The following is a 12071-nucleotide window of genomic DNA, read 5'->3' as shown; positions in this document are numbered from 1 at the left end:
TCCATCACTTCCCATGACAGTAACTAGTGAAAAGGCACCTTAGTTCATCAGCCTGTGCTATATCTATAGTGAGAGGGAAGAGGAACATCAGCCTTGGGGACAGAGAAGGAAGTTCCAGGAGGAGTACTGTAGGACACAACAAATATTTTAATAAGCTTGTAGATAAACTATTCATTTACTCAAGTTTTCACTAAATGCCTCCAGTTTGCTCCCCCTAGGGGATAAAACAATTATTTTTTTAACTTCATTATAAATATGTGTAAAAACTCAGTGAGAACTTCTTAGCATTTCCCATGACCAGGATAAAGCATTTGAACCCTCAAAATGAATGGCCTTGTATTGTGGCTTAGTTACAAAACTTGTCCTCAGTATATGTGGGACTCCTTGAGTCAATCCTAATACTCACAAATAAAAATCCAGTAATATTTATATAATAATCCAAAATAAACTCCCCCTTATTATAGTCTAACAATGTCCATCTCATCTCTTTGGAGAACAAGGTCATTTGGATTGGTTTTTCCTCCCAAATACAGCTTTCAGACAAGGTATATAGATGATATGATGACAGCTGCTATAAGCAAAAACTCTTGATAGTGCTTCTTGCATTGTTAACAGAAGCTATTAAGACTCAGTGGACTAGGACAATAGAGTTAGTATTGTGCATTACACAATGGTGTCATTTGTTCAGTTTTCCTTCTGTGAATAATTGGAAATCATGTTTTGGAGCTTGTAAAACATGGACCAACATATTCATTATAATCCAACATATCACATAAAAAGTCCAATTTGCTACAATGTACAATTGTATACAATTTGCTATAAAGAATACATACAATGTACTATCTTAAAACCCCTTTCCTTTTATATTAAGAGATATTTAATATACCAGGACCCCAAAATAAATAAACTCATATTCTTCAGACAATATGGTTTGATATATTAACTTTCTTAGAAATAATCCCTGCATTTATGCTTTATTTCCTTTTTCTGGGGGACTTAAATTTTTAATCTTTGTAATTATGTATTTCTTTAGGATAGACCACTTAGAGCAGTAGTTATCACCCATCCTAATTTGACCCTTTAATACAGTTCCTCAATTTGCAGTAACTTCCCACCATTAAATTATTATGCTGCTACTTTGTAACTATAATTTTGCTACTCCAATGAATCATAATCTAAATATCTGATATGCAGGATGGTCTTACGTGACTTCTTTGAAAAGATCATTCTACCCTTAAAATGATGTGACCCACAGGTTGAGAACTCTGACTTAGAATAAAGCAGTATCAAAACTCCTACCTGTATTGATTTGTGCATCATAATTAAGCATTGATGATGACTCTTCTCCAAGTGAAGTTTCACTGTGATGTAGTTAGAAAGTAATAGTTATTTTAATATCCATATGAAAAACATTTGCCAAATATTTGACATGCTACCTATTTTTGCATTGCTAATATACCTTACGTTACACATTTATTTATAAATAATTTAATCTATGTCCCAACACTTAACTATGAGTCTTCTCTCCCAAGACACATGCTTGGTGGAATGGGAAATTAATCCTTGCCTATAAGCATTATTCTGCCAGCGCTCTCAGAAGCCATCATATGTATAGCACCATACAGGCTTACTGTTTTTGTTACTTATCTGTTCACTACTAAATGCCAAATCATCACCAAATGTTGCTATGTGGTGTTGAGTTATATCCTATTCAAGAACTCACAGAAGGGGAACACAGTCCCTCCATTTATGCTTTTTCCTGGCTATGGCTAAGCTCCAGATTCCTGGAGTTTATAGTCAGTGAACTTTGATGCAGTAGTTCTTCTTGCTTCCACATTGGGCTTCACCTCTGTTGTATGATCCTGCTCTACAGAACCATTTCCAAAGGCCTCTGCTGATGAGATCACCAGCAGAGTCAAGGAACTTGAGTCTTAGTTCTTTGTACCCACCATAGATAGCTGCCCCTAACCATAGATATTTCAGGGGTTTCAGTGCATAGCTAACTAACATAGCATCAAAACAATTCAGAGAGGACAGGAACAAAAGAATACAATAGGTAATAGCACTAAACTGCTATGATATATTTGAGTAATGTATTTGACTATTCAAACACCACTCAAAGCAATGAATGATCAGAGGCAGCATGATTTTTTAAACCTATTAATGTTGAATATAGCATTTGAAAGGAAAATATTTATGAAACAAAGTGGAAATATAAAAAGTGATTATAAAGTTCATGGTCAATAAAATTAAACTAGGTAGATACTTTTCAAAATGAACAACATTAATGTGCAGTTGATACAAGTAACATAAAATCACCAGTAAAGTTAGACTATGAATACTCAGCAGTATCCAAAGAGGAGCTGAGACCTGGGCGCACACTTTTTCTTGATGTGGTCTCAGAAGGCATTTCCCAGATAACAATTCGTGGTGTTCCTCACTATATACCTCCAAATTTGAGGCAATCTTCCTCCTATCAGTTTTGCATTCCTGACTTAAGTGATTGTCACCCTCAATAACAACACTAAGGTTGAATAAAAGAACAAACTATACCTATTTGACTCAATGACTTCATGTTCATTTGCACCCCTCTCTCTTAAAAACTCTGCTATCTTCTCCTTTTTTTCAAATACAGCAAGGGAAAATGGTGTGACGCCATGCTATAAAAGAAAAAATGTTTATAATACAACATATTTCTCAACTGAAAATTCATCACAGATTTTATGTACATAAATATATATTGTCCCATAGACCATATGAAGCTTAAGAAGAAGGAACAGCAAATATGAATGCTTCAACCCTATTTAGAAGGGGGGAACAAAATAATCACAGGAAGTAGAGGAAGCGAGGACCTGGGAGGGAGAGAAGAGAGGGAGAGGAAAAAGAGGGACAGAATCAGGTATGAGAAGAGACTGGAGAAAAGTGCAGAGGATCAGGAAATTGAATAGAAATATGTGGCAGTGGAGGCTGAGGAACTGGGGGTAGCCACTAGAATGTCCTAGAAACCAGTGAAGTGAAAGAGTCCCAGGACCCAACAGGGATGACATTAGCCAAAATTCCCAACAAAGGGTAGATAGAACCTGTAGATACCACCTCCAGAAGATAGGCATGGCCCCCAGTTGAGGGATGGGACCATCCACCCATCTCAAATTTTTTAACCTAGAAGTGTTCCTGTCTAAAGGAAATGCAGGAACAAAAATGGAGCAGAGACTGAAGGAAAAGCCATCCAGAGAATATCCTACCTTGGGATCCATCCCATCTGCAGAGACCAAACCCTGATATCATTGCTGATGACAAGAAGCACTTGCTGATAAAAGCCTGGTATAGCTGTCCCCTGAGAGGCTCTGACAGCACTTGACTAATACAGATGCATAAGTCACAGCCAACTATCAGACCAAGCCCAGGGACCCCAAATAGAAGAGCTAGGAGAAGGACTGAAGAAGCTGAAGGGGATTGGAACCCCATAGAAAGAACAATATCAACTAACAGGACCCCCAAGAGCTCCCAGGGACTAAACCACTAAACAAAGAGTACACATGGAAGGATCCATGGCTCCAGCTGTATGTAGCAAAGGGTGGCCTTATCTGGCATCAATGGGAGGGGGAAGTCTGTGGTCCTATGGAGGTTTGATGCCCCAGCATAGGGGGATGCTAAGTGATGAGGCGGGAGTGGGTGAGTGAGTAGAGGAGTACCCTCATAGACACAAAAGGGAGGGGGAGGGTATGGGGGATTGCTGAGGGGAAATGAGGAAGGGGACAACATTTTAAATGTAAATAAATAAAATAACCAATTCTTTAAAAAAAAAAAAAAGAGTCATGATGGGTAGATTTCCCTTCACCCTCTGCTCCATTTTCTCACACCTCCTTTCCTTTGACACACCTATCCCCTGCCCCACACCTCCTGTGAACACCACTCCTCTTCAGTACTTTTCCTAAACACTCATTTGCTCAAAGCATCTTACCTAAATGGAGTTTTGCCTCTAATACCCAAAACATATGGTAAAGGTTTGCATGCCCCTATTGAATGAATGAGCTCAAGTTGAGTCTCTGAAGCATAATGTTTCAATCTGTATTTGAAAAATATTTCTTTCCTAGACTGAGAATTACTAACTCCAAACTGAACAGCATTTCTTATGTACACATAAATTTGAAAAAGTTTTTAAAATCTTGATTTTTTTTTTAATGATTAAGATTCCAAGTTGGCCTACAAGCCTTTAACTGTATCTCTCCTCATTTTTCATTCCTGCCTCATCTCTGAGAGACGACCCACCCATAACCTCTCAACTGCTACAGATTTTTGTTTATTTACAAAGTATTTATCTTAAAAGTTTTATTTATTTTTATTGTTCATGTGTATGTGATATATCTGGGTTCAAATTCACCATTTTTTTTAGTTTTAAAATAAAGCCTAATTCTTAGAAAACTTGTGCTTTTTTCCACTACCACAAATATGAAAAACATATTTGGAGAAAAATATTGTACTCGTAACAGAATCAGTGAGAATGTTTGAACTTTGGCATGTAGAATATGGATCCTAGAGTCACTGCTAGAAATATATTGGGAATGAAGCTGAATGATCTTTACCTTTGTTGTGGCATTAATATCTACTTTGTACTCCAGCAGTTCACTGGCAATTGCTTTGTTTCCATTATATACAGCATAGTGGAGAGCTGTATTTCCAGTGAAATCTGCCATATGTGGATCAGCACCATGTTTCAGTAATATGGAAACGCATTCCAGGTTGTTTCGCTCTGTGGCCTATGGGTATTGAACAAAAACATAACTCTTCAATTCAAGAAAGTCAAGATAAACATTCTCACAATTGCATTGAATAATTATCCTTGGGTGAGACAATTTGCTTAGGTTATGTGTATTAACTCTCTCTTTTTGAGACAGGGTCTTTTAAAGTACCCCAGACTGGCCTAAATTCAAACTCCTCTTACCTTATTTTCCCAATGTGAGAATTTCAGGGCTGTGCTACAATACCTAGTTCTGTGCTGATTGGCTGGTGTTAGGAGGGGAAAGTTTGTTTTGCCAACTTGACATAGGCTCCAGATATCCAAGAACTGCTTCCATCTGGTTGGTCTGTGGGCAAGTCTGTGGAACAGTTTATTGAAATTGATAGGATCAGATTACTGGCATTAATGGCATGACTGGGCAGTGGCCTTGAGTTTTATGAGAAAGCAAGTTGAATAGGCCATGGAAAAAGCAGCCTTCCCCGGTGGTATCTGCTTCCAATTTCCTGACTTGAACTCCTGCATGATGACAGACTGTGATGTGGAAATGTAAGCCAAATGCTTCCCTGAACTGCTTTTGGTCACTGTTTTACCACAGCAACAGAAAACAAACATGGACAAGGTCTTATCCGTTTCATTTTAAAACTGTTGTCCAATAGCTACCTTAATCAAGGGTGTGCAGCCTTCATCATCCTGGACATTAATATTGCAGTTGTTTTTGATTAACAGGGTCACCACTTCTGGGTGGTTATGAGCGCATGCATAGTGTAGAGAAGTCCTACAAATTGAAAGGATATTTAGGAGATTATGGAATACTATGACAAAGTACATTCAGCTATAAATACTAGATAGTATGTAATTTGTTTCCTTCTGAAGTAAGCGTTTCAGCTGGAATTTGTTTATTTATTTATGTCTCTACTCAAGTGCTCCTTGTCTTACTAGTGCATGACTGCCCATGGCAAGGCAAGCGATCCATCACAAGCTTCATTCCTGCTCAGAGCAGCCTATCTGAATAACAGAACACCCAGAAAATTAAACACACTTTATATTTGAATCCTTCTCTAATCTGTTACTAGCTGCTTCTTGGGATTTCTATGAGCTCCAAAATTCAGTTTTCTCATCCATATGATGGGAATAAGCAATAGATATCTTACATGGTGCTGCTGTGATGTCTCAGTTCAAATCTACACAAAGCATCTACAATTATTTCCAGCACCCAACAGCTCAGCATTTAGTGGAAAATGATGACTATTTGTGCTACTTTTATCAAACACAACATCTCAATGAATACCAATCAAAGAATTCTACCTACTGTACAGATGCAATTTTTCATTCAAATAAGTTTACTGTTTTTTAAAATTATGTTATATTGCCAAGACTGGCCTTGAACTTGATAATCATCCTAACTCATTCTCCCAATAGGTAAGTTTACAGGCGAGTACCACTGTGACTACCTTATTCTTCATTTACATTTTAGCATCTCTGGGATAATTGTAATGATTCATGACATTTTTACAATTATAATTGGTAATATTTTTAAAATTATTACTATACAAAATACAAGGTTATCATGCAGTCCATTGTACTTTACATCAAATGATACATGATACAATTCATGGCAAATCTTTTATCTATGTAAATTTTAGCTCTTAAAATGAATTTGGGTAAAGAGATTTTTGTCATTTCTTAATGCCTATATGTTGCAGGAAATATTAAAAAAATGAACTGGCCGACTCTCCTGCTATGCCAAACCACACTCCTGTGATCAGGCGCTTGTCCCTGGCACCACTAGTTCTTCCTCGGCCATAAACCCTTGTAGTCGGTGGTCACACATTCCAGTAAACTAAATGGAACCTCCAGCCTCTCGGTTGCATATCACAAGACCCAGCAACCCAGTAGAATCAAGACTCTTAAAGCTTAATTAACCAATTAGATTTATGTATCAATAATATCACAATTTACAAGATGCCAATACAGTAATTTCAGAGCCAACTGATAATGATAAAAACTTTATCCGAATTTTTTAACCTTGTGAAACCATAGCTACTTGTGGCTGGAAAATGCCACGCGGGTGCACTCAGCAGCCATCTTCCTTCTCCTATCCCTACATGTTCTCTGTCTCTGCAACTCTAAGATCTGCCTCCTTTTTCCCTGTCCAGTCACAGACCTCCCATGGCCCCAATGTGAATGGACAGGGAAAATCCTGCAACACCTATAGGTAACTTTCCATGTTGGCAGCCAACAGGAATATAGCCTAGTCCCCAAGTTATGGACACAGTGTCCATGTTACTCTAGACTCCAATTGGTAGCAAAGCAAATCATCTTTGGTTGCCTTCTAGTCATTTATACATCCATGGACTCACACCAAAATTGGGTAAACTCTCTATAAGGACATAACCCTTGACATCATAGCTCCCTTGTTTTGACTTTTAAGAAGCTTTAAGCCAAAAAACTAGGGATGTTTACAGTCATCTATAACTCCAGCAAATCCAATACTGTCTTCTGACGCATGTAGTGCATAGAAATTACATGCAAGCAAAACATAATACATAAATTTGCATACATAAATCTAAAAATTCTTTAAATACACACTTTAAAAGAAAATGCATGTCATCTTATTACCTAAATTACTTTAAAGTGTCCAAGAAACTACTGTAAAGGAAGCAATGTAAAAGGATTCAGAAACCAACTGAAGTTCATTGTTTTGCTTCCCTTAAAGAAGGCCTAACAGCTAGATCCTTCCAAGGTGTGTAGGTCCCAAATACTTAGGGGTCTATGACCAGCAGAAAACCCGGCAGGCTCAGTGAAAGCAGAATCAAACCTTGCCCTCTTCCCTCTCTTAGGAAAATCCTTGGAAGGTGGTGCTTCTCCCTGATTGTCCCTGACTGTCCCTAACAGGTCCTGCCCCTTCTGCTCATCTCCCCTCCAAGGACCTATTACCTGTTCCTCCTGTCGTATTTATCCACGTGGTATCTTCGGGAGGTGATGAAGTGCTCTACTGTAGACAAATCACCCATGCTGGCTGCCCTTTGGAACTGTCCCACAGGTTCATATGGGATGAGGCTGGCAGGATATTCATCCACTTGGTAATCAAGGCACCCATAGCCCAAGCAGCAGGTCCACAGGCGCCAATACCAGTGTGACTGCTCAGAGGCATTCAGTGTCTGGGCATCATAATCGATGTACTCCAGCATGGTAGAGGCCTAGGGCCACCTAGGCCCGTGCTGCCCTCTCTTCCCTCCCCTTTAGCCACTCACCTCCTCCCAGATCCCACACTAAAACTTAGAAACACACACACACATATCACCACCATGCCACAGGAGCGTCCAGCCAGGGCAGGTCAGTGGCTCAGTTTGAGCGGAATCCCTTTTGTTGCCTAGCAACGAGGAAGCATGCCGACACGCAAGTGCAAGTGCTCACAATTGTGTGCTACACGTGTCTGCCTCAGACTCCAGCTACAGAGACCTGGCCTACCTTGCACAGCTTCCCCGCAAAGCCCTGTTAATTGTAGTAGCTCTAGAGTAGACTACCTCTCTGGCCTCCAAAGGCCAATTACTGAGGGGAGCTGGGTGATGATGGTTCAGATCCTTTACAGCCTTGCTACGATCACCAGCTCAGAAGGCCTAGTAATCACACTTCCTTCTGCCAAGGTTGGATCCTGCAAGGGGCTCTTTGCCTGATGAATGCTAACCTGACATTCAGACCACTTGTGTTCTTTTCTTGGCATCTTTCAGCATTTTGTCGGTGTTGCCCATCAGTCAATCTCTCAAGTCATTCTTATCCCCTGAAATTAAAGTGTGTGAGGTCACTTTTTAAATTTGATTTGCTTGGATTCCTAGAAAGACAAGGTTGACAAAAACCTGTTTTGATATTCCTATTCTTTTCTAATGCTTAAGTAAAAATTTGTGTTCCTTAACTCTTGGCTGTGTCCACACTTTTTAAAAATCCTGCAAGCACAGACAGTATAGGAAGGGTGTGATACTTCTGCCCTAAAATTCTTCCTTAAAGTTTTCTTTTTGGGGGGATAATATTTAGAATGGTATTTCAAAAGGCAATAGTGTACAGAAATCTAGTATAGATTATATTTCTGCCTTGATCTCATGTCCTGAAATATTGCTCAACAGGTTTCTGAAGAGGAGGTTCAAAACCCCACTCTACCAGATCCTCAGCAGTGGTGACTCAAAGTGGGAGAGAGGAAAATAAAGCTGTCATCTCAGAGTCTACTAACCACAGCCCCTGGAGTCTGAGGCTCCTAGCTATAGTCAGGAAAACAGGAGCTGGAGGAAAGGACTGTCCTCCTGTGACTTTCGGCATAGGTTGTAAAGTAATAAGGACTCAGCGTTACACAAAAATGCTTGTTGAGCACAAAACATTCAGGTGATGGTTTCAGTATTTATTCATGAATGAATTATTTAAAATTCTGAACGTGCTGGAGAGGGATGCTTAGAGGTAGGGGTCAATTTTGTGGTCTACCACTACTTGAGAGAGAATATTAGTCTCAAGAAAATGCTAGCAAATTGTCATGACAGATCCAGGGTTGAGTATCATCCTAGGAGCATGAAGGATGAATGAAATAGGAATACTAACTTCATGAGCATGTAAATAAAATCCCATCAATTACTGCAGCCACCAGAACAAAGCATGTGGAAGAACCACAACACTCCTTCTCTGTCTGTATGTGTTAGGGGTGGGGTGTTGTTTTAATTGGGGGTTAATCTCTCTTCATGTCTTCAACATAACAAAAAATTATAAGGAAATCAGTGACCAATCATAATCAACTCTTGAAACACAAGTTTAATATTATGAAAACTTCTAAAGTAAGATACATTAGGAAGTCATAATAAGAATTCAGAATACTTACTAAATGAGTTTTTATATTAATGTTAAAGAGATTTTATATTTCATAGTGAAGCAATACCTGTAAAAGAGCCAAAACCGACAGCTGAAGAGTCTGTCCAGGGTGTTGCTGGTGAGATGCTAGATGGGTGTTCCCTGCAGGTACTCCCACCCTAGTCACAAAAGAGTGAAATGTTGCTTTATATACAAGACAGGCACTAGCCAGATCAAGGGTAAATTAGTTATATTCTTTCTCAGTTTGTTTCTTAACATATATGTAATGCTGACTTACTTAAGAAATTTCAAATCTGGAACTACATTGTCTGAAAAAATTTGAGCTTGTTTTATTTTGTCCCTGTGTATATTTGATGTATTTGTACAGATTAGATGAAGATTTTTTACCTCACACCTTGTATATGTCATCTGTATTTGCAAATCACACTTGATATATAATGGATTTCTCCTTCAATTCTATCACAATGAATCATATTTTTCACATGAATATCATTACATACTCCAATATCACTAAATTGTTTTATGCTACAAAGAGACCAAATACTACTCATTTTCATTGTTGATTTTATTCTTAATAATGTAGTCAACACTTTCCCACATTTAGTCCATTTTAGACTATTTTCACACTCAGGTACCTCTTTTCTTAATTATCTCCTGTGTTAAGATACCAATACTTTCTAAATAATTAATCCTTTTGTATTCAATATTCCTGGGGATTCAATGTTTTGGGGACATTCTAGGTAGTTGCTCTCTTTCTATTAGCTACATCTCCAGCACAATTTTTTTTATCACTTTTATTTTTTTTACAGTCCAGCCATTATCCCCCTCCCAGTCCACCTTCTGACTGTTCCTCATCCCATTCTTCCTCTCCCTGTGTCCAAGCAGATGTCCCCATTCCCTCACACCCCACTCCCCACCCCCTGGGGCCTCAAGTCTCTTGAGGGTTGGATACATCTTCTTTCACTGAAGTAAGACCAGGCAGTCCTCTGTTGTATATGTGTCAGGAGAGTCTGCCCAGCTAGTATATGCTGCCTAGTTGGTGGCTCAGTGTCTAAGAGATCTCATGGGTCCGGGTTAGTTGAGACTACTTGTCTTCCTATAGGGTTACCCTCCTACTCAGCTTCTTCCAGCAATTCCCTAGTTCAACCCCAGAGGTGCCTTATTTCAGTCCATTGGTTAGATGTAAATATCTTTGTCTCAGTCAGCTGCTTGTTGGGCCTCTCAGAGGACAGCCATACAAGACTCCTATCTGTAAGCACACCATAGCATCAGAAATAGTGTCAGGCCTTTGAGCCTCCTCTTGAGATAGATCCCAAGTTGGGCCAGTCACTGGACCTCCTTTCTCTCAGTCTCTTCTCCATTTTTGTCCCTGCAGTTATTTTAGACAGGAACAATTCTAGGCCAGAGTTTTTAACTGTGGGATGACAACCCCATCCCACCACTTGATGCCCTATCTTTCTACTGGAGGTAGACTCTACAAGTTCCCTCTCCCCACTGTTGAGTATTTCATTTAAAGTTCCTCCCTTTGAGTCCTGAGAGTCTCTCACCTCCCAGGTCTCTAGTAAATTCTAGAGGGACCCGAAAATTCCACCCCAGAGGTAGCATATGTCCATTTTTTCTGCTGGTCCTGAGGGTTTCTCTCTTGTTCCCCCCTCCCAACACCTGATAATGTTCCCCTTTTCTCCTTGATGAGTATAAAGTATTGTTCTCCACCTCTTTTGATAACTTTTAGTTGAAAGTCTATTTTATTGGATATTAGAATGGCTACTCCACCTTGTTTCTTGGGACCATTTTCTTGGAAAACTTTTTTCCAGCCCTTTACTCTAAAATAGTGTTGTCTTTATGACTAAGTTATGTTTCTTGTATGCAGCAAAATGCTGGATCCTGTTTATGTATCCAATCTGTTAGCTGGCATCTTTTTATTGGGGAATTGAGTCCATTGATGTTGAGAGATATTAAAGACCAATGATTGTTAGTGTCTGTTATTTTTAGTGTTGGGGGTAGTATTTTGTGTGTGTGTGTGTGTGTGTGTGTGTGTGTGTGTGTGTGTCTTCTTTTAGGTTGTTGTGAGGTGATTAATTTTTTATGTTTTCTTGTATGTAGTTACCCTTCTTGTGTTGGAGTTTTCCTTCTATCATCCTCTGTAGGGCTGGATTAGTAGAAAGATGTTGTTTAAATTTGGTTTTGTCACAGAGTATCTTGGTTTCTCCATCTATGGTAATTGAGAGTTTTGCTGGATATAGTAGCCTGGGCTGGCATTTGTGTTCTTTTAGGTTCTGCATGACATCTGTCCTGGATCCTCTGGCTTTTATAGTCTCTGTTGGGAAGTCTGGTGTAATTCTGATAGGTCTGCCTTTATATGTTATTTCATCTTTTTCCCTTATGACTTTTAATATTCTTTCTTTGTTTTGTGAATTCAATGTTTGATTATGTGGCAGGAGGATTTTCTTTTCTGATCCAATCTATTTGGTGTTCTCTAGGCTTC

At 39.1% G+C, this 12071-nt stretch overlaps 1 protein-coding gene and 1 long non-coding RNA gene across 12 annotated transcripts in view; one reads left to right on the top strand and one right to left on the bottom strand.

The window, feature by feature from the left end:
• The window catches only part of LOC116085613 (ankyrin repeat domain-containing protein 18A-like), a 152959-nt gene extending 144866 nt beyond the window's left edge, over window positions 1-8093 (bottom strand). For all 11 annotated transcript variants that reach the window (XM_031363173.1, XM_031363163.1, XM_031363171.1 and 8 more), the window contains exons 1-5: window positions 7676-8093; window positions 5399-5513; window positions 4584-4757; window positions 2554-2660; window positions 1300-1361 (exon numbers count right to left, since the gene is read on the bottom strand). In XM_031363173.1, the coding sequence (XP_031219033.1) occupies window positions 1300-1361; window positions 2554-2660; window positions 4584-4757; window positions 5399-5513; window positions 7676-7929 (712 nt within the window). In that variant the 5' untranslated portion in view covers window positions 7930-8093. The remainder of the gene's footprint in view (window positions 1-1299; window positions 1362-2553; window positions 2661-4583; window positions 4758-5398; window positions 5514-7675) is intronic.
• LOC116085615 lies at window positions 8040-8967 on the top strand. Its single transcript, XR_004116664.1, has 2 exons — window positions 8040-8074; window positions 8860-8967. It is a non-coding gene; the product is annotated as an uncharacterized LOC116085615 (long non-coding RNA).
• The last annotated feature ends 3104 nt before the right edge of the window (window positions 8968-12071 follow it).

This window comes from Mastomys coucha, unplaced genomic scaffold (genome assembly GCF_008632895.1).
Source record: "Mastomys coucha isolate ucsf_1 unplaced genomic scaffold, UCSF_Mcou_1 pScaffold12, whole genome shotgun sequence".
Classification (NCBI taxonomy): Eukaryota; Metazoa; Chordata; class Mammalia; order Rodentia; family Muridae; genus Mastomys; species Mastomys coucha.
This window is presented reverse-complemented; position numbering and strand designations above follow the sequence as displayed.